Below are 23,297 nucleotides of genomic sequence, written 5' to 3' on the forward strand. Positions count from 1 at the left end.
ATAAAACAACTTATTCAGCAAAGTATTAATTTAATATATGCAAATATAAATTAACAATAAATATGCAAGATCCAAAATCTCATTCATAACGAACAACCTGATGTTTAGCATTCCATGGGTAACAGTTGTCGCCATGGTGACCCGGGTCACATGTGCAGGTCAGCTGACCTTCCTGACGACAGTTGCCATGCCCACCACAGAGGTCATGACACGCTGGACCAATATACACATCAGTAAGACCAAAGTTTGTGACTGCCTCAGTATTGTATACAGGACGCTGCTGCCAGCGGAACCTTGTGGCCCTTTAATACATAATAGATAGAGTTGAATATATTGTAGTGTAAACATAATTATAAAAATATCATAGTGTAAACAATATTATAAAAATATCATAGTGTAAACAATATTACAGTTAAAAAAAAATAGTGTAAAAAATATCAAGATTATGAACTTAATATGTTTGGTATAAAGATTAGCTTATATAACTGGGCAACAAAAGTACTAAAATATGAAGTTTCTTTTTTTCTTATGATCTTTATTACCTACCATTTTGGAGAAAGATAATCTATGAAATCAAATCTATGAATACATAAGTATTAATATAAACAAGAGATGTGTTTGTCAGAAACACAATACCCCCTACTGCGACGCTTTGAAGCCATATATTTGACCTTTGACCTTGAAGGATGACCTTGACTTTTCACCACTCAAAATGTGCAGCTCCAGGAGATACACATGCATATCAAGTTGCTATCTTCAATATTGCAAAAGTTATTGCAAAAGTTTAACCAAGGTTAAAGTTTGGAGACAGAATGACAGACAGACAGGCCAAAAACAATATACCCCCAATCATTCGATCCAGGGACATAAAAACTTGATTAACAAGATGTGTTTGTGAAACACAATGTCCCCCTATATGACGTTTGACCTTGAAAGATGACCTTGACCTTGACCCTTCACCACTCAAAATGTGCAGCATAATGAGATACACATGCATTTCAAATATAAAATTGCTAGCTTCAATATTGCAGAAGTGACATTACATGAGCAATTTTGACCCATATATTTCACATTGAAGGATGACCTTGACCTTTCACCACTCAAAATGTGCAGCTTCATGAGATACACATGCATGCCACATATCAAGTAGCTATCTTCAATATTGCAAAAGTATTCATAAAATAAGCGATTTGGGCCACATATATTTGACCTCTCACCTTGAAGGATGACCTTGACCTTTCACCACTCAAAATGTGCAGCTCCATGAGATACACATGCATGCCAAATATCAAGTTGCTATCTTCAATATTGCAAAAGTATTCATAAAATAAGCGATTTGGGCCACATATATTTGAACTCTGACCTTGAAGGACAACCTTGACCTTGACCTTTCACCACTCAAAATGTGCAGCTCCATGAGATACACATGCATGCCAAATATGAAGCTGCTATATTCAATATAGCAAAAGTTATTGCAAAATGTTAAAGTTGGCGCAAACAGACCAACCAACCAACCAACAGACCAACCAACCAACAGACAGGGCAAAAACAATATGTCCCCCGCTACTATAGTGGGGAACATAAAAATGATATTATGAAATAAGAAGTGCCTTGAGACTGGCATCCCTTTCAGCGGTATGGTGACTCGCTGCCATGTGCCCATGGGATCTCCATAGTAAACGCTGGCCATTGAGGCACCGCCCGGGCATGTGGGGTCATTGGAGAGGCACTGAGGGGTCACGTACGCCCACGACATACCACGGTCTGTTGAGTATTGCAAATGCATTGGGGCCACTGATGCATTCCAGCTGCGCATGCAACCTATATTGTACCAGAACTGCAGCATGTGACCTTCACTTATGTCAAGGTCTTGTGTTGTCATGGTTGCACTTTCGCTGTCTGCTATCGTACCCAATGAAACGTTTTTGCGTTCACAATATTTGCCACTCTGCATATTATCTAAAGTGTTCCATTCTGCAGGGTCAATTCCTCCTGAGAAGTCACTCATCATGACATCTGGGTTGACAATTTGACCTCCAATTCTAAGGTCATCTATCAACCAATCATCTTCATTGGCTCCGCTGTGCTTGAACTGATAGAAGCCGATAGACGTCCCATTGGTCCTGGCTTCGTCAGGAAGCTTCATAGTAACATAACTGAAAAATAACATATTTGCCTAAAATAAATTGCCTATTTTACCGGTTATTATAACTGTCTTGCTACATATCTCCTTTAATACATATCTGTTAAATAAACAATAATGTTCTGAAAATAAAATTATTTAGTTGGGTTTGAAACTAAATCTTAGCTAGGTGTTATTTATAAAACATACTTTTTTTATAATTTTGTTTCAAAACTATGTTAATGAAAAAAAAACACTACTTCGTAGTACATTTTTTAAATAAAAAGTCTTTCTTATGTAAATGATAACAATTTTTTCAGGATTATATCTAGCCACTCACGAAGGGGATCTGTAGTTTAGGTAATGCAACGTGCCAAACGTGTTCCAGTCAACTCCATTAGTGGAATAACCAATCAGAACGCTCTCGTCAATATCATCTGGGCTCGCGCCACACCCATACAGGAAGTTGAACTGGACAAACTCAGCAGTCGACAAATCCAGTACACGTGACTTCATCCCACGTGTACAGTTCTGGAAATGTAAAATTAATTTAAATCTTTTTAATTTTACATTGATTTGTTATTTTCAGACACAAGTAAGATATTATTTCAATAAACACATTACATATTATTTTCAGGCAATGGGGCAACATCAAGACTATTTATTCCAATTCTGTCTGGTTTAAATATACAAATTTAACATTATAATACACAAAATAAAAAAAATAAAAATTTCTGAAATGAATTTGATACTTACACCAGCAAAATGCAGGGCGAGTCCCGAAGCCATTGTTTTACAAGGTTTTGTTTGTTTAGCCCCGACCACATATTCCCAAGCCTTGGATGGCACCTCAAACATGTCGTATACGTATCCTGGCAACTGTACCAGGGGTACAGAGCACTCATAGCCACTCCAGTCCTCATCACATCTACAATGTGTAACATTATGAGCCTTGCTCTGGAAAAACAGGGCTTAATACATGGGCATAAAGTGTCGTCCCAGATTAGCCTTTGCAGTCCGCATAAACTGGTAATCAGGGGCATAGAACAGCATATGCTAATCTGAGACAACTCTTTAGGCACATGCATCAAGCCTCCAATTCAAGAGCAAGACTCATATCAAAAGAATTGTTTAATTCCGGTCCCCGACCCCAGATAAAACATGTTAATGTATGTCAAGATATGAGATATAATCTTCAAACAGGCAGATTATAATCAAGGTGTTAAATGTAAAAAATTCCCAGAGCAAATAAAAAAAAATTATGATGTTTTCCTTATTTAACATTATGTTTTGTTTTTATACTGCAGTGCGTAATTACACAACATTTTCACAAACTTAACATGTAGAAAACATTTAAATGAGCCAGACTCTGGGATAACTGTGCTTTATGCATGTGCATAAAGTATCGTACTAGATCACCCTGTGCAGTCTGCATAGTCAAATCATGGACCTTTACCAGATCACCCTGTGCAGTCTGCATAGTCAAATCATGGACCTTTACCAGATCACCCTGTGCAGTCTGCATAGTCAAATCATGGACCTTTACCAGATCACCCTGTGCAGTCTGCATAGTCAAATCATGGACCTTTACCAGATCACCCTGTGCAGTCTGCATAGTCAAATCATGGAATCGTACCAGATCACCCTGTGCAGTCTGCATAGTCAAATCATGGACCTTTACCAGATCACCATGTGCAGTCTGCATAGTCAAATCATGGACCTTTACCAGATCACCCTGTGCAGTCTGCATAGTCAAATCATGGACCTTTACCAGATCACCCTGTGCAGTCTGCATAGTCAAATCATGGACCTTTACCAGATCACCCTGTGCAGTCTGCATAGTCAAATCATGGACCTTTACCAGATCACCCTGTGCAGTCTGCATAGTCAAATCATGGACCTTTACCAGATCACCCTGTGCAGTCTGCATAGTCAAATCATGGACCTTTACCAGATCACCCTGTGCAGTCTGCATAGTCAAATCATGGACCTTTACCAGATCACCATGTGCAGTCTGCATAGTCAAATCATGGACCTTTACCAGATCACCCTGTGCAGTCTGCATAGTCAAATCAGGGACCTTTACCAGATCACCCTGTGCAGTCTGCATAGTCAAATCATGGACCTTTACCAGATCACCCTGTGCAGTCTGCATAGTCAAATCATGGACCTTTACCAGATCACCCTGTGCAGTCTGCATAGTCAAATCATGGACCTTTACCAGATCACCCTGTGCAGTCTGCATAGTCAAATCATGGACCTTTACCAGATCACCCTGTGCAGTCTGCATAGTCAAATCATGGACCTTTACCAGATCACCCTGTGCAGTCTGCATAGTCAAATCATGGACCTTTACCAGATCACCCTGTGCAGTCTGCATAGTCAAATCATGGACCTTTACCAGATCACCCTGTGCAGTCTGCATAGTCAAATCATGGACCTTTACCAGATCACCATGTGCAGTCTGCATAGTCAAATCATGGACCTTTACCAGATCACCCTGTGCAGTCTGCATAGTCAAATCAGGGACCTTTACCAGATCACCCTGTGCAGTCTGCATAGTCAAATCATGGACCTTTACCAGATCACCCTGTGCAGTCTGCATAGTCAAATCATGGACCTTTACCAGATCACCCTGTGCAGTCTGCATAGTCAAATCATGGACCTTTACCTTTAAAATGAAAATCCAGTCTTGGGCAAAGTATCATTCTGAGTAAGCCTGTGCCAACATTATGCACGTGCATCAAGTCCGGTATTCCCAAAAACTGGCTCCGTCATAAAGAATTCTAGCTTTGAGTGGATTACAGATAAGTTTATTTAGTGATTATTAGAGAATCTAACCCATGAGCCTTGGCAAGTGCTTCAGAAAGGATTCACTCCCGTGTCAATAACAGTTCAATTTTCAAAAACTAAAGGTAACCATATCAGGCATATTACTCACAGACAGCCAAATTCTGTACACCTGCCATGTCCGTTACAGAACTGTGGGCAGTGGTTGCCAATGTAGAGGTTGGCCAGGGCCCAGGTGTCCTTGGGGTTGAACCCATCGGGCTGCACAAACAGGAACCGAGTGAACTGTGACCTACAAGGAATTCAGATGTTAAATCCATCTAGTGTTTATTACAAGTGTGGCTTATCAACATAAAACATAGAAGGAACATGGATCTTTAATATTAATTAAAGTTAACAGCACAAAATATAAATGTCTATGGAACCTTAATTCAGAGGCAATGATTACGGCTTTAAATCCAACCTTAAATTATTAAAAAAAACAAACAAACAAAACATTTATATTTATACTTATATTTTGCAAGTATGTAATGTTTTTCTTCATTTACATCTTTTTATTGATTTCTCATTTCTTATAAATATTTGCATAACATAAACATAGCTAGAATGCAAAAAAAAGTACTACTTACAAATCTCTTCGGTTTCCATGTTGTGAGCATTTAATGCTCTTTCAGGAGTTCTATACTGACCTAGTTTTAAATGGCAGCGGAATGTTGTATCTGGTCCAGCCAGTGTTGACGTCAGACAGGAAGACACCGTCTCTAGGGAACATGTGAGTCTCGCAGTCCATGTGTGACAGCAGACATGAGCCAAGAACAGGTTGCCAGGTAACACCGTGGTCATGTGAGTACAGCAGGCTCACGTCTATATGGAAAAATATAATATTTGCTTGTTTGTGTTTCGTTCATGTAGTATACATTTCTTGGAAGGAGTGATTGGGTACATGTATGGCATTTTCTTTATAAAGTTAATAACTTGCATTTTTGTAATATAGATATGATAGCACACAATTTAAAATATATGCACAGGTGTGTCAAAATTATATATTTTTAATTGATTGAACAGTTTATCTGCACATTGATACATGAGAAAAAAGTCTTTAATAGTCTTTTATTTAAAGCACTAACTAAAGGAAATATTTGTGAAATTATAGAATTACAGCTTGTAAAAGTGATGACAAATATATACCAACACCATCATTCTACTTTGTAGATTCATTTGATAGGAACTCACATGCACAATTTCATACCATAAGGAACAATTAATCCAAATTCAAATGTTGTCAGTTAAGAAGAGTAGGAGTGCTTAGGCAGCCAAGAGAACAAGAAGTCATCAATAAAATCATTGACATATTTATTTTTCTAAACAAGACTCACTGAAGCAAGTCTTTGAAGCAGTACAGCCCAGGGCAATGTTCACTTGCAAGAAGGACCCTTCCGTCACCACAACATCTGCCGTCACTGCGAACCGATGCTTCTCCTCTCCTTCAACAAACAACATGTAGAGTCAGTGTACCAGCTGGTTTCAGATTACCTGACCTGTACTAACATAGACAGTTGGGACAAAACCTGAGATGCCACTACTAATTTTTTACTGTCATAATTTAAATTGTAATTTTAATAGTGTTAATTATTCACGACTTGAGAAATTAACACATTATAGTTTACTGATCTTTTTAAGTGATTTTTAATAGATTAACTAGTAAACAAGAGATTGTCAAGCAATATGGTCCCCTACCGGTTTTTCAGTTGTTGCCATATCAACCAGAATTCTTGACGTAGGAACAAAATGAAATGACGTGCATAATCTCCATATTGCCATCTATATCCATGTTTCAAGTTTAATTAAAAAATATGAAGAACTTTTAAAGTTATCGCAGGATCCAGAAAAGTGTGACGGACTGACAGACAGAGACTGACAGACAGACAGACAGACTGACAGACAGACTGACAGACAGAGCGCAAACAGGGGTAGGGGACAATAACATTTTTTAGAAACATTTTTTCAGTGACCTTGACCCCCAAATGCAATGATCAGCTAGGTCTGCATGTACACTACCTCTACACACAATTACAGAAACATACTTTAATTCATGGTTATGTAAAAGAAACAATTTATATATTTTTGGAACAATTGACATTGACTGGCCCCAAATGCAGGGTTATTTAAAAGAAACTATTTATATAATTTAACAACAATTGACATTGACTGGCCCCAAATGCAGGGTTATTTAAAAGAAACTATTTATATATTTTTAGAACAATTGAAATTGACTAGCCCCAAATGAAGGGTTGCTAAGAAGGCTGTCAAAAGTGTATCAAGGTTGATCAGTGCAAGCTTAAGCTATTGATTAGCAAGGACAAGCCTTAGCAGAAATTTCATTAGTAAAAAAGGAGAATCATTTTCTTAAATTATAGGTAAGAGTTGTAGCTTTCAGCCAGTGGCCATATAACCACTAAGACAGATATTGATATTAAATTTTAATACCTCTAGCTGATAGATAGATATTAAGTTGTTGCACAAAAATATTAATCTTTATTATATACCTAATTAATGCTTTCAACAAAATACAGGTTGCATCAATCGTTGAAATAAAAAATCCCGTATTACGCTACTCGCTGTTTCCAATTCCATATTACCATACTAGTCGGACTACTTCGACCCATTTAATGACGCCACATTACACGCACCGAAAATAGTAATATTTTATATTACGAAATATATTACGTAGCACATCGTGTGATGTCATTTTTGTGACAAAACACAATAGTTTTATCTAAACTCTGTAAGGACATGTCGGACGTGGTGTTTTTTAGCAGTAAACTATGTGTTAAAAACGTATTTTGGAGTGTGTGTTTATCATGCATAAATGTATATTTCAATAGGAATACAATGAAATAGTGTGGTTTAAACTAAGTTTTGATAAAGACATGGAAGATAAAAGTGGAAGTGCATATCGTTTAAATGTTTTTGTTATAAACATCGGATTAAAGCTGTCAACTTAATTGTTATAAAAATTGGATTAACGATGGCATTGAGGTAAGCGTGTCGGAAACCTGTGTTTACCTGGTTCAAATGTTTACACGTTAACTTACATAAACTTTATTCATACGCGTCTTAAATAAACTATGGCGTACCGTTTTAGTCATTGTTTTGTCAGTTTTGTTAAAGTAAAAAATACATTTGTTAACTGTTTTCGTTAGTTTTTGTACATAATAAAAGGAATATTACGCTAGTCAATTGTTCCAAGAGTTTGTATCACTCGAGTGGCTTGTGCTATTTTGCATCACACTCGAGGCGGAGCCTCGAGTGTGATACGTCATCACACAAGCCACGAAAGTGATACAAACTCTTGGAACAATTGACTAGCTTAATATTCCTTATGTATTCTTAAGTACAAAAAGGGGGGTATTTCTACTAAATTTGCAGGTGAAAGAAATGGGCCTTGGTAAGTGACCTCTAATGATGATTACAAAGATATGTTGTGAAGTTGCAACAGAATATCTGTATAAACTGGTCTTTTATTAGTACACAAATGGTGAAATTCCTGATAAAGCTTGTCACAGTTAGTCTTGGTTAGTGAATGCTGAACCTTAATAAGTACAAAAAAGGAGCATAATTCTGCTAAATTTCAGGCCAGTGTTCTGAAACTTAGTCATTGACCTCACACAATAAAATCAAACACTTGTCTGAAGTTTCAATTGAATATCTGTAGTTGAAACTGGGAAATAGAAATGTGACACATGTACCTAACCCAATTTCAAAAAGTACAAACAGGGGCATTATTCCCTTAAAGTGCAAGTCAGAGTTATGGTACTTGGTCAGTGACCTCACACACTGACTCCACACACATGTGTGATGTTTCAATTAAATACCTGGATTAGAATGTTGATATGTATATGTTACACATTACCTTAATCAGAGCATTATGCCGATGCCCACGCAAACATTTAAATGAGTAGAATAGATTGGAATATTTAGTGAATAGTTGAGCTAAAAAACATAATAATTATTACTGAAGACAAAACTAAATAAATCATAATAAAATCACATTTGATAAAATAACACTTAAGATTATTATACAGAAATATTCATTTACCAGTGAAATGTAAGGCATCAAAGGTGGATCCACACACAGGTTCTATGACTGCCCCTGGGGTCAAGGTCCAGATGGGGTCCCTAGGGGACTCAGGGTCATCTGCCAGCATGTCTTCTCCCTCATGATCCCCACCTATGTAGATCTTAATAGAAAGCAACAAACTATAAAATATTAATTTGATGTAGCAAATTCCTTAACCAACTGTTACAAAAATAGAAAAGTCATTAGTATTAATAAACATTATAAATTCTGATAATATTATAAATATTATTAAATCATTTACACATCTCCGCCTCTCTCATTGTTCATTTTAACTCACACTTAATACACACATTCAAAAATTAAATGGTTTCTATGTCATTATAATTTGTATATTTCTTCTCATGACTAGGTCACTTACCACACATCATGCCAAACTTGTTCAGGTTCAAAGTTGGACATTCCATAAAAATTGTTGTGGCATCTGCCCTCAGACAGGACCATTAGGGGCAATAAAGGAATAAGGGGTAAGTTTTAGCCAAACAGAGCTTGAATAGCAAGTGTTAAAGTAAACTAACAGAACCAATATTAATATCAGGACAAATTGCCTTAAATAAGGACAGTGAGATTACCAGCCCAAAAAATAGACCTGTCCAGCAATCAGGAAGTATGGTAAAAATGGTTAACACACCTCATCTATAGCCCAGTCCTCCATGAACGTTCCATTTTTAGAAGGCTGCCACCATCTAAACTGGGTTGCCTTGGAGCGTGAACTTTCAGGCAGATTGAGCACAATGTATGATGGTCTGTTGCTGTGCGTGTTGAAATCAAACTGCTCAATGGTGTGCCAGTTGATGCCCCCGTTCACCGAGTATTGGGCATAGACTGGGGGAGTGGCAGGATCAGGAGGGGTGGAGTCACAGCCCAACCGAAGGTAAAACTGGACAGTACTGAAATTGCGTTTGTTTACATGTATTTTTCGCTGTTTCAAACAAATTTCATGCATGTCATTGTTGTCAGTGAGGCTTTTCACACTTTTCAGCATACATTTGGGCAAGTAGTTAGTGTCATTTGCCATACTTGAATCAGAGATCAGGGGTAAATGGTTGCAGGAATTATCACTTCATGACCAGTTCAAAAACAAGTTCAGTACCCAGGCTGGGATTGAATCCAAGATTATAAGAACATCAGACAAACAACCTTGTATAAGCTCTGGCAGAGCTACCTTGTTTTCTATTGGTTTAAATGTGGCATAACAATAACATTGTGAATACAGTGGAACCCCTCTAAACCAGACAACCCCGGGACCCAGAAGAAATTCCGGTTTAGAGAGGATTCCGGTTTAAAGGGGACATTGACTATTTTACTTTCAGAAAGTTTACATAGCCTTATGTGGAAAAAACACTTTCAGCAAATTTTAATAGTGTATTTACATATATCAGCAATATCAGTAACCAAACAACGCACCCTGAAAAACAAACTATTTTATACATGTATGCATTTGTTATGTGAATTTACTTTATTCGCACGATATCCCCGATCTTCGATTTTCTTACTCCATATTTCTTTGACAGCATCTTTAGTGTAGGTTTAGGGGACATCTCTTATTTTTTTATCAATTTGATTTTGTCTTGAAGAGACAATTCCACGCGCATTTGCTTAGAAGGAGGTTTGGACATTTTTGTCTTAGTTATCTTAATTACCAATTTGAAAATCTAAATGAATATATTAATGTAACTGCTTCAATAACTCTGCAAATCACCATTTTATATGACACTAAATTAGAAATTGTAATAAATAACACAAAATTAAATAGCATTAAGATTATTAAAATTTAGCATGGCTTCCTACATAAAAAACAACACATCCAAGTAATTATAATCAGTATTATCACCTCTATTGATCGATGTGTACATCACAGGACAAGTATCTTTAAATTGTTTTGCGAGTTTTACAGTTTGCAATTTTTTCGACCACATTTATAAATTTCACGCGTCTTTAATCCGCTATTCACAACTTTTTGACACTAGGTCTAAGGTGCAATAAACCGGCCCTGAGCGGTTTAGAGAGGAACAATTACGTATGGAATGACCCAAGTTTGATACAAAGAATGACCGGTATTCGGAATTGAGGGGATTCCGGTCTTGAGGAGATATTTTACGCATGGTTTTATAGGGGAAAAAAATGGGACCGGACAATTTGTCCAGTTTAGAGAGGATTCCGGTATAGAGAGGATCCGGTTTAGAGGGTTTCCACTGTATATAAGGATTCCATTTGCCCATATATGTTCTTATGAAAATGTCTTACAAGTCAAGAGATAAGATTCAAAATAATCACCAGTACTTAACAAATTCACAGTTTGCATTGCCACAGTGCTGTGTACTACATTTTGCATAGCCTAAATCTTGTGTACTGCAGTTTGCATTGCCAAAATGTTGCAAACTGCACTTAGAATGGTGACAATATTGTGTACTACATTTTAAATTGCCTCAATGTTAAATACTGCAGTTTGCATTGCCTATATATTGTGTACTGCAGTTTGCCTCACCTCATTGTTGCAAACTGCAGTTTGCATGGCGACAATATTGCGTACTACATTTTGAATTGCCTCAATGTTGAGTACTGCAGTTTGCTATGCCTCAATCTTGAATACTGCAGTTTACAATGCCTCAATGTTGGATACTGAATACTGCACTTTGCAATGCCTCAATGTTGAATACTGCAGTTTACAATACCTCAATGTTGAATACTGCAGTTTACAATGCCTTAATGTTGAATACTGCAGTTTGCAATTCCTCAATGTTAAAATACTGCAGTTTGCAATGCCTCAATGTTGAGTACTGCAGTTTGCAATGCCTTAATGTTGAGTAATGCAGTTTGAATTGCCTCAATTTTGAATCCTGCTGTTTGCAAGACCTCAATGTTGCAAACTGCAGTTTGCATTTTCTCAGTTCTAGGGAGGATAGTTTACAGCAATTTAATGGAGTGTGTTACTTACGTTGCCTTGGAGAGATCCAGTTCCCTGGTTACCAGGACCCTCTCCCCCGTGTTCTGGAACACCAGACTGTGGCCGTCCAGCAGCAGACCGCACACCTTGGCAACCAGTCCACCACTCCATTCGGCCCACTTCCTCTCATCCAGAAGCTTATTGGCTGAAAACCAGAGAAAAGAAACAATACTCAACATGTTATTATGTGTTGGTGATATTTTGTTTCCATGTTCTCAGTTGTAAAATGACTTGACTCTCAATTTCACTGTAAACATAGTTGTACCTGTTTATATAATACAATTCTGTTTCCAGTAGATATGCAACATTTTAGATAATTTTAATAATTGTGTATGTAAGTGATAAATAATATTGATGTAGATAGTTACAAACTCACCAAAAACTGTTTTGTCAATAAGATTATACCGTCCTTTAAACATTTATGGTCACAATAATGTCGTGGTTATTGATTTGTTGGATGAATTAATTATAAGCATGATATCCAAGAATGAATTTAACCCATCTTTATAAGCCAACAAATCACAAAGATTTGTAAAACATTATTTAAAAAATAAAAGCTGATATTGACTAACAATAATAAATACATCAGGTGCTCTCATCAGTTATTTGTTGAAACTTAAGATTCTCTATCTATTTTTGCATTCAATGCAATAAAAGATGTAAAAACACATTTCTTCACAAACAAAAACATGGAACACACTGAGAGCTAAACCCTTTCCCAATGAGACGCAAGTGAAAATTGCTCTATGCAACCATCATAAACATCAGAACAGCCTTGGTTTCCTGCTCATCAGTATCTTATGGTTTGAAATGAAGCCTTTAAAACATGAATCTAGTAAGAAAGGTCCTTCATTTAATTTGATTTTCTAAGGGACTACAAATAGGTTAATTTGATTATCTATGTGGTAAAGGGTTAATTTACAGCTACTGAATGAGTCTAAAACATGGAGGATCTCTGGAAGATCATCTAGTCCATCAGCCAATCGGAAGCCTTCTTTCATGTACACTGGCAGTGATTGGTTGGACTGGCAAGCATCACCGTGGTAACCAGCATCGCATGAACATATCATGCTGCCATTGCAGTCACCTGGAGGATGGAATGACGTGTAAGGGACTGATAGATATCAAGAAAGAAATAACATCAATTTAAACTATCAAATGTACTTATCATTGATAATGGTACAACCAATTTGCAGTCACTTAACATTAATTGACATTGTGTTGACAATAAACTTAAGAGTTAAAAAAAAAAAGTTGCTGTTTTTAAATCAATTTACATGTATATATTCTTTAAATATGTACAGAAAAGATGTAAGTGTAATGACTGTGATGTTTGTAGTGTGCTAGACAGATGCTGGCTTAACCCTTTGCATGCTGGGAAATTTGTCATCTGCTAAAATGTTGTCTGCTTAATTTTAAAAATTAGCATTTTCTTTGAATTTTTTTCAAAGAATACTATCAGAATAGCAAACGGTTTGAATCCTGATGAGACGCCACGTTCTGTGGCGTCTCATCTGGATCCAAACTGTTTGCAAAGGCCTTTAAAATTCGGTTCAAGCACTAAAGAGTTAAACAGGTCAATTTCAGTCTCACCAAAATGTTAGACATCATGCACTCTTTAACATTTTGGGTTGCATGATAATCACTAATTGTTGGGAATGTTTTTACATGTCATTCAAAGTAATACGTTCTAAGTGAAGACAAAAATCTGAGCAGTATCTTAACATTCAATGGCTTTATATTGCGTCATCATGTATGGCTGAGTAGATAAATATCTTATCATCCCCAATCTATTAACTTTGGAATAAAGCAATGAGTTGAATCTTATTCCATGTGTGTATTACCTGAATTTAAATGAATTTATTTGCATTTTGTGTAAAATATTTATATGAGCTTTAAAAAGGCACTGATTTAAAGAAATGAACACAAAGTGACCTTTTTTCATATATAAGATCAAAACTTTATTAGGCTGAAAGCTACCATGTCCAAGACATTGCTGCATGCAAGCCATCCCTATGAACACATTGTCTATCGCCCACTCAGGTCCAAAGTCTTCATCAGGTATGAATCCCTGGTACCAGCGAAATCTCAGGGTGCTGAAAGGAAAGAACAAATTAAACTGCTGAAAAATATTATTAGTTGTGTCATCCAGTAATACTGGAAAAAGAGATTAACAAGACATGCGTCTATAGGACACTGATGCATTAAATTTCACTTAAGTTTGAAAATATGTATAAAAAAACAAGGAGCTTTATGGGCAATATGACTTTTGGCCTCTAAATTTGACCTTTAACGCTGTCTTCTTATGTCAGTCATTTGTGGTATATAGTTTTAAAATTGCATAGTAAAATAACAATCTTACAGTCCCAACTGGCTGTTTTGTGGAAAGTTTTAATCCTTTAACTATAAGTGCAAAATTGACCTTTGATTTACACCTTTCCCCCATAAGAAGTAAAGTGAAATGGCTTTTGCAACCAGCATAAAACCAGAATAGCCTGCAAGTAACTAGCAGTCTGTTCAGGTTTTATGCTGTTTGCTGCTCATCCGTATCTAAGGGTTATTAGATGATGCCTTTAAAACTTTAATCTAGTCAGAAAGGTCTTTAATTACAATTAACTTTCTAAGGGACTACAAATGTGTCAAAATACATATCTGAGTGGTGAAGGGTTAAGGCCATAGGTGTTACATGAGACATGTTGTGTAATAATGGTTACATTTGCGCCAAGCTATTCTAAAATCCATCAATATTTGGCAAATTATTGGTGATACAGGACTTTTTTAGCTGTTCAATGGCCAAAGTCTTTCATAGAGGATATAAAAAGGAACAGTTGAATAATACCAGAGTAGGAAAATTGTGAAACCTTAAGTAGAGCATATATACAATAGTTTTCAAAGAAAAATACATTAGGATTTATTTTAAGCTTACACGTCACAAAAAAAGAAATACAAACATTTTACACGCAGGTACATATAGTAAAGCTAGGTAAATATTAACAGAAGATGAAACCATACCAACAAAAAAAAAGATTTTAAATGTTTACCCGCAAACATAAAGATTATCCAGTGGTATAGACACACGTCGCCAGTATTTTGTAGTTCCCCCGTAGTATATGCTAGGGTGCATAATGCTGTCATGACAACTAACAGACAACACTTGGGCACAGTTAGGTACCACCAGACTCCATGTTTTACCTCCATCTGAAGAGTACTCCAAATGCACCGGGTACTTGTGAGTACTTTCTGATGAGCAGCCCACATTGATCTGGAACCACATGTACAGGCATGACAATACACTGTAACTCCAATATAACGCGCTCCATTATAACGCTGAGTCCAATATAACGCAGGGGATGCTTGGATCCCGTTTTTTTTCCCAACCTTCCATTTCTGATTCAAATCCATGTTATGCAACTTCATGTATTTTCAGAAAATTCAAAGATGGCGGCGATCATATCTTGATTGCTTTTTCAACCATCCGTTTAACCGATTTTAATCGCTTCGAGGTTAAACAACACTGACAGCTAATTGGTGTTAATCTGTTGTGTAATGTAAATAAAAGTGTGAAAAACTCGGGTGTCAGTGATTATTACATGTATTCCTTATCAGAGCAGTTCGGTGCGCTAATTTCAATAAGTTAAGTGCAAGCGGGATTAAAACTAATAACGGTTTCTGTTTATACGCTGTTGCGTGGCTTGGACCCCGTCATCCGCCTTATATTGGAGTTACAGTGTATGAAAATAGGGCATTTAGAAGTTGACAGTATAGATACAAGGGGTATACTGATCAACCAAAGTAATTACTAGCAATTTAGAAGGCAGCATTGATTATAGATGTGTCAGTACATGTATTTAATTAACTTGTCATACCAATCTGATTGTTACTTATTATTACTGATTTTAGACTTGATACTTTTGCACATGTTGTCAAAACAGATGGTAATTTTTAAAACATTACATTTTCTACCATGCATTATCTATTATTTTAACTTGCATCTTAACCCATTCTAGCTCACTAGCAAAGTGAATATGACTATATGTAACCATCATAAAACCAGTACAGTCTACAAGTAACACGCAGTCTGTTCAGGTTTGATGATATGTGCTGCTCATCAGTACCGGGGTATCTTAGGTTTTGAAATTAAGCTTGATAGCTTTAACCTAGTAAGGAGGGCCTTATTAAATTTAATTTTCCAAGGGTCTACAAGCACGACAAAGTGTCTATATAAGCGGGAATGGGTGAATAACCAATACTATGTACACGATTTGTAAATAATCAATACATGCCAGTACGTACATCAAACTGAAGTACAGACATTGGCCCCACATTGAGGTCTCGTGTGATCACAGAGTGCTCCCCCATGTCATGCCCTTGACGGAATACGAGCGCTGTCTGTCCAGCCCCCATGCTGTCAGATCTAGCCATACAGACGTCATATTGGTAAAGCAATTCCTTAATTATTATACAAGTATCTTCTTATATTCTATAATATTACACTCAAGATGATAATATGCTAAATGATAAATATAATGAAATATAATTTACAGTATTGGTGACATATTTCACCTGATTATGCTAGGCATACACACATAGCATATGCGCAAATATGCTTAGTACTTAACGATCCACAATATTGTTGAAAATAAATTTCTGATTTCCCTCTGAAAACCAAGCCTATGTAGCTTTAAAGTGGTTTCAACCCCTAATTCTTTGCATTGCCCATTCTAAGTGCTGACCCTGCTCAATCATTTTTCTGTTTTATGTATGTGTAGTTCTGACTTGGATATGTGTATTTCTGACTTGGATATGTGTATTTCTGTCTTGGATATGTGTAGTTCTGACTTGGATATATGTAGTTCTGACTTGGATATGTGTATTTCTGACTCGGATATGTGTATTTCTGTCTTGGATATGTGAAGTTCTGACTTGGATATATGTAGTTCTGACTTGGATATGTGTAGTTCTGACTTGAATATGTGTAGCTCTGACTTGGATATGTGTAGTTCTGACTTGGATATATGTAGTTCTGACTTGGATATGTGTAGTTCTGACTTGGATATGTGTAGTCCTGACTTGGATATGTGTAGTTCTGACTTCGATGTTTAGTTCTGACTTTGATATGTGTAGTTCTGACTTGGATATGTGTAGTTCTGACTTGGATATGTGTAGTTCTGACTTGGATATGTGTAGTTCTGACTTGGATATGTGTAGTCCTGATTTGGATATGTGCAGTTTTGACTTGAGCATGTGTAGTCCTGACTTGCATATGTGTAGTTCTGACTTCGATGTTTAGTTCTGACTTTGATATGTGTAGTTCTGACTTGGATATATGAAGTTCTGACTTGGATATGTGTAGTTCTTACTTGGATATGTGTAGTCCTGACTTGGATATGTGTAGTTCTGACTTCGATGTTTAGTTCTGACTTTGATATGCGTAGTTCTGACTTGGATATGTGTAGTTCAGACTTGGATATGCTTAGTTCTGACTTGGATATGTGTTGCTCTGACTTAGATATGTGTAGTTCTGACTGAGATTTGTGTAGTTCTGAATTTGATATGTGTAGTTCTGACTTTGATATGTGTAGTTCTGACTTTCATATGTGTAGTTCTGACTTGGATATGAGTAGTTCTCACTTGGATATGTGTATTTCTGACTTGGATATGTGTATTTCTGTTTTGGATATGTGTAGTTCTGACTTGGATTTATGTAGTTCTGACTTGGATATGTGTATTTCTGACTTGGATATGTGTATTTCTGTCTTGTATATGTGCAGTTCTGACTTGGATATATGTAGTTCTGACTTGGATATGTGTAGTTCTGACTTGGATATGTGTAGCTCTGACTTGGATATGTGTAGTTCTGACTTGGATATATGTAGTTCTGACTTGGATATGTGTAGTTCTGACTTGGATATGTGTAGCTCTGACTTAGATATGTGTAGTTCTGACTGAGATTTGTGTAGTTCTGAATTTGATATGTGTAGTTCTGACTTTGATATGTGTAGTTCTGACTTGGATATGTGCAGTTCTGACTTGGATATGTGTAGTTCTGACTTGGATATGTGTAGTTCTGACTTGGGTATGTGTAGTTCTGACTTGGATATGTGTAGTTCTGACTTGGATATGTGAAGTTCTGACTCGGATATGTGCAGTTCTGACTTGGATATGTGTAGTTCTGATTTGGATATGTGTAGTTCTGACTTGGATATGTGTAGTTCTTACTTTGATATGTGTAGTTCTGACTTGGATATGTGTTGTTCTGACTTGGATATGTGTAGCTCTGACTTGTATACATGTAGTTCTCACTTGGATATGTGTAGTCCTGACTTGGATATGTGCAGTTCTGACCTGGATATGTGTAGTTCTGACTTGGATATGTGTAGTTCTGACTTGGATGTGTAGTTCTGAGTCAGATATGCAATTGGTATCAGTAATTTGCTGTCACGAAAAGACAAGTAGATGGTAACATAACGTTCCTCATAATGATTCTTGAGTTTCTTTGTTACTAAATATCATGGACATTATTATTTGATGGAGTTGCCTTGAAAGTGCATTTATAGATGATAAGGTGTATGTCAGAGTCTCAGTTGTTGTGGCAAACTGTCCATTTACCTCCCATACAATCTTCACTAAGGTCAAGTGTGGTGGAATATTTTACCTGGTGTTCTGTTCACAATAGGAGTCCAACTCGCCATCATTCACAAAGAGCCAGGATGTATCGCTGGTACCACTCTCAAAGTTGTCAGACATAGAGCTGGGATTCATCATCATGCGTCCAATGAACAGGTTGTCTACAGCCCAGGTTGACAGCATCTTACCTGGGGTTGATAATATTGATAATTAATTATTATAATTTGAATGTTTATGTTGCTTGGCAACGCTCTGACATATTCGCGCTTCACAGGCTGAGACGACACATTCTGCCTGGATAAGAGTCTTGTTAGAAGACACTTCCTCCACACTAAAAAAAGTCCAAACTTTCATAAAAGTGGAAAGTGTGGTCCTTGATAATTTTTAGCGGACTGCACAGGCTTATCTGGGACAATACTTTACGCATGTGCATTTAATCACGGATTTCCAAACATGGAGCTCAATTTTATATTATTGGAAATAATAATAAAATTTAATACACGCTAAAGTGTACATTTGGTTAAATTTTCATAAGGTAAAGTTATTATCTTATTAGCATTAATTCTAACATAATTAGAAGAATATAACTGTGTGTTTGTTTCACAACAACTTAATATAATGTCCTGGCCAAACTGAACGGTATCCATCTGCAAAAAACGATATACAATTTTAAGAAAATTCTCCATGTAATGTACACGGTAAGATTTATTTTTTAAGTTTGTATACCTGGGCTGTGAGGCTGCCAGAATCGCAGTCTAGTGGAGTTGTATCGGGCATCCATGGGTAACTCAATACTGAAGAACCTACAGAGTAAAGTAAAGCAATCTGATATTGTATGGCTAGTTAATTAACTTTCAATCACTATATTTAAAAATAAAACAAATGCACCTTTTCTTCTTTTCATGTTCAAATATGAATTAAAAAATAAAACAAGACATGAACCCATGAGGTATGGATGCCCTCACATTCCACATATCTACAAACATTCTATATATGTTAAATCGAGCTGTATTGGCTAAATGTGATTGTTAACCTCTAAGTGTGACAGTGATCTACGAGGTAATGAGACAGATGATAAATGCCACACTCAGTCTCCCCATGGTGGTCATTTGTGGTAAGTCAATTTAAATTGCATGAGGAGTGACAAAGTTACAGTGCCTACAAGCTGTTTCTTTGCAACATTTGACCTTGAAGTGTGACCTTGACTTGACATGCATTCTACTCACGGTGGTCATTTTTGTAAGATATTTCAAAATTGCATGATGAATGACAAAGTAAACAAGAGATGTGTTTGTCAGAAACACAATGCCCCCTACTGCACCGCTTTGAAGCCATATATTTGACCTTGAAGGATGACCTTGACCTTTCACCACTCAAAATGTGCAGCTCCATGAGATACACATGCATGCAAAATATCAAGTTGCTATCTTCAATAATGCAAAAGTTATTGCAAAACTTTAACCTTGTTATTGCAAAACTTTAACAAAGGTTAAAGTTTTGGGACACACAAATACAATGACAGACAGACAGACAGACAGGCCAAAAACAATATACCCTCTCTTCTTCAAAGAAGGGGGCATAAAAATCTGCACAAGATAGACCAAATTTGAGTTCAGAATTCTAAGTGTGACCTTGGCATTTAAGGTAGGGAGACTATTGTTACGTGAAATGTGTCTTCTTATGATGGTTTGCATTTGTGCAAAGTTATGTTAAAATTAAAATCTATTAATGTTTGGCTAAAAATGACTTAGTATGCTGTTTTATGGCCAAATTTGACCTTTAACATTTTTTTCTAGAATGGTACGTAGCTCACTTAAAGGGACTGTCAACCAGATTGACAAAAAAAGAAAAGTTTTAAAATACTGTCGTGATATTTTAATCAATATAAACTTATAATTGTAAAAAATACTGGTATATGACATTACTTGAAAAAGTTGTTAAGTTTTCATATTTTCAGTATATTCAGTAATACAATTTTACTGGGTTTGTCTACCAGGTGTCTATCAGGTAACTACCAGTTAACTATAAATAACGCAAGTAGATTGAGCGTCATGTGGTAAACCCATGTATGCAACTTGTGCATGCATAGTGAATTGTATATATTTTATATATAAAATTATCAATTTATGTGCGTTATTTATAGTGAGTATATCGTTATATCAGCTATTTTCGTGATGTACTTTCGATTTCACATCGCAAAATTTTATTACCGAATATACTAAAAATATGAACTTTTTTCAAGTAATGTAATATACCAGTCGTGATATTTTAATCAATATAAACTAATAATTGTAAAGAAATACAGTATTTCAGACCTTTTCTGTTTTCGTCAATCTGGTTGACAGTCCCTTTAAATACCAAAACCACCATTAATTATTGTCAATATGCAATGACAGAACTATGCAAAACTTTGCAGTTTTGTTTAAAAAAAACCTCAGTTTACCTTGCTATGGTGTCATTCCTGTAGTGCAGCTCTTTGAGAAGTTTCCACGTAATCCCTCCATTTGTGGAGAACTGGAGCAGCACACTGTCCTTCCTAGGCCACTCCATCTTGGATCCATTGCATCCAAACAGGAAGTAGAATTCTACCGAGGTCAGCATCGTGGTGTCAAGGTCTCGAGTGACTGCCATGCGGAGTTGATCCTTGAAAGGCCAGTAAATTATAAATAGCCAAAACTGGCTTGTCTGTACATGTTGGAATATATACATGAACAAGATGCGTTTGTGAAACACAATGTCCCCCTATATGACGTTTGACCTTGAAGGATGACCTTGAACTTGTGAAGGATGACCTTGACCTTGACCACTCAAAATGTGCAGCTCCATGAGATACACATGCATGCCAAATATCAAGTTGCTATATTCAATATTGCAAAAGTATTCATAAAATAAACGATTTGGGCCACATATATTTGACCTCTGACCTTGAAGGATGACCTTGACCTTGACATTTCACCACTCAAAATGTGCAGCTCCATGAGATGCATGTGCATGCCAAATATCAAGTTGCTATCTTCAATATTGCAAAAGTATTCATAAAATAAGCGATTTGGGCCACATATATTTGACCTCTGACCTTGAAGGATGACCTTGACCTTCACCTTTCACCACTCAAAATGTGCAGCTCCATGAGATACACATGCATGCCAAATATCAAGTTGCTATCTTCAATATTGCAAAAGTAATCATAAAATGAGCGATTTTGGCCATATATATTTGACCTCTGACCTTGAAGGATGACCTTGACCTTGACCTTTCACCACTCAAAATGTGCAGCTTCATAAGATACACATGCATGCCAAATATGAAGTTGCTATCTTCAATATAGCAAAAGTTATTGCAAAATGTTAAAGTTGGCGCAAACAGACAGACAGACCAACAGACCAACAGACAGGGCAAAAACAATATGTCCCCCACTACTATAGTGGGGGACATAAGAAATGATAATATTAAGGTCTACAACACAAATGCCAATGAGTTTTTTTACAATGTCCAGATTTGGCCTTAAAGGGATCTTTTCACTGTTTGGTAAATTGACAAAATTGAAAAAAGTTGTTTCAGAATCGCAAATTTTTAGTTTAGTTATGATATTTGTGAGGAAACAGTATTACTGAACATTTGCCATGGTCTAATATAGCCATTATATGCATCATTTTACGATTTAAAAACCTAAAATTATAAAGCGTTGCAACGCGAAACGATTGACTAATTTAGAGAGTTCTGTTGTTGTTGTTTAAATATGTGAAACTACGAATATTCCTTATATAGCGTATAAATTACGCAAATATGGATGCTTGACCGGATAGCTCAGTTGGCTAATGCGTTTTGACTTCAGGATTCCGGGGGTCACTGGTTTGAGCCCTGCTGCGGGCTACTTTTTTTTCCTTTTTAAATTATTTTTTTTATATTTTACTGGAGCGTTTAAAATTTAATGTTTACATTTATCAATATAAAGCATTTAATGACAAACTTCAAAACATGCCAAAATCTGTGAAAAGGCCCCTTTAATACTATAACACTTATGATGTGTATGACCATACATAACTAACAAGCATACAGCAACACTAATATTCGTGACATAATTTCTTAAATTCTTTGGAATAAGGAAGGTTGTTGTTGGCTGAATTTACACAAATTTATCTTACCACACAATTTCTATTATTCTGGAAGTGACTCGTGTTAATTACAAAATTGAAGTCTATAGTGTGTTAATATGCTTTGACATTCTTCAAACTTTGATTTTTTTCCAGCTTATGAAAAGCCGTTAATTTAGTATGTATTTTATTATTTGACTTTCCAACAATATCTCATGTTTTATGCAAAAAAAAGTTGAAAAATCTCCATATGTATAGAAATACCTCAAGGTTGAATTGAGTAGGTAATACATTATAAAGTGCATATTCATAATTATATTTCCTAATAAAAACATAACAAAAACATATTGGTTACTTGAAAGACCAACAATTAACACACCAAACAGCAAACTAATCCCACTTAGGTTGGCATGTTCCGGTGGATTTGATGTCAGCCTAGAAACCAAGAGGTCATGGGTTTCATACCCACTGTGAAAGTTTTCTTAAGATCACCCCAAAAACTTATAGTACTGGATCTACCCCAAAAATCTACTAGAAAGAGTTTCAAATAGCCTTTGGCTTTCGATGCAATCGAGCTTA

At 36.3% G+C, this 23,297-nt stretch overlaps 1 protein-coding gene across 1 annotated transcript in view; it reads right to left on the minus strand.

Annotated features, from left to right (window-relative positions):
• LOC127834548 (reelin-like) overlaps positions 1-23,297 on the minus strand; it is a 36,506-nt gene that overhangs the window by 11,238 nt on the left and 1,971 nt on the right. The window contains exons 3-19 of the mRNA XM_052360529.1: positions 21,068-21,267; positions 19,351-19,427; positions 18,653-18,812; positions 16,291-16,411; positions 15,039-15,259; positions 13,978-14,093; positions 12,920-13,084; positions 11,989-12,142; positions 9,682-9,940; positions 9,012-9,153; positions 6,289-6,396; positions 5,602-5,776; positions 5,064-5,204; positions 2,879-3,050; positions 2,463-2,653; positions 1,611-2,156; positions 98-302 (exon numbers count right to left, since the gene is read on the minus strand). Coding sequence (XP_052216489.1) covers positions 98-302; positions 1,611-2,156; positions 2,463-2,653; positions 2,879-3,050; positions 5,064-5,204; positions 5,602-5,776; positions 6,289-6,396; positions 9,012-9,153; positions 9,682-9,940; positions 11,989-12,142; positions 12,920-13,084; positions 13,978-14,093; positions 15,039-15,259; positions 16,291-16,411; positions 18,653-18,812; positions 19,351-19,427; positions 21,068-21,267 — 3,153 coding nt within the window. The remainder of the gene's footprint in view (positions 1-97; positions 303-1,610; positions 2,157-2,462; positions 2,654-2,878; positions 3,051-5,063; positions 5,205-5,601; positions 5,777-6,288; positions 6,397-9,011; positions 9,154-9,681; positions 9,941-11,988; positions 12,143-12,919; positions 13,085-13,977; positions 14,094-15,038; positions 15,260-16,290; positions 16,412-18,652; positions 18,813-19,350; positions 19,428-21,067; positions 21,268-23,297) is intronic.

Source organism: Dreissena polymorpha, chromosome 6 (genome assembly GCF_020536995.1).
Source record: "Dreissena polymorpha isolate Duluth1 chromosome 6, UMN_Dpol_1.0, whole genome shotgun sequence".
NCBI classification, from domain to species: Eukaryota; Metazoa; Mollusca; class Bivalvia; order Myida; family Dreissenidae; genus Dreissena; species Dreissena polymorpha.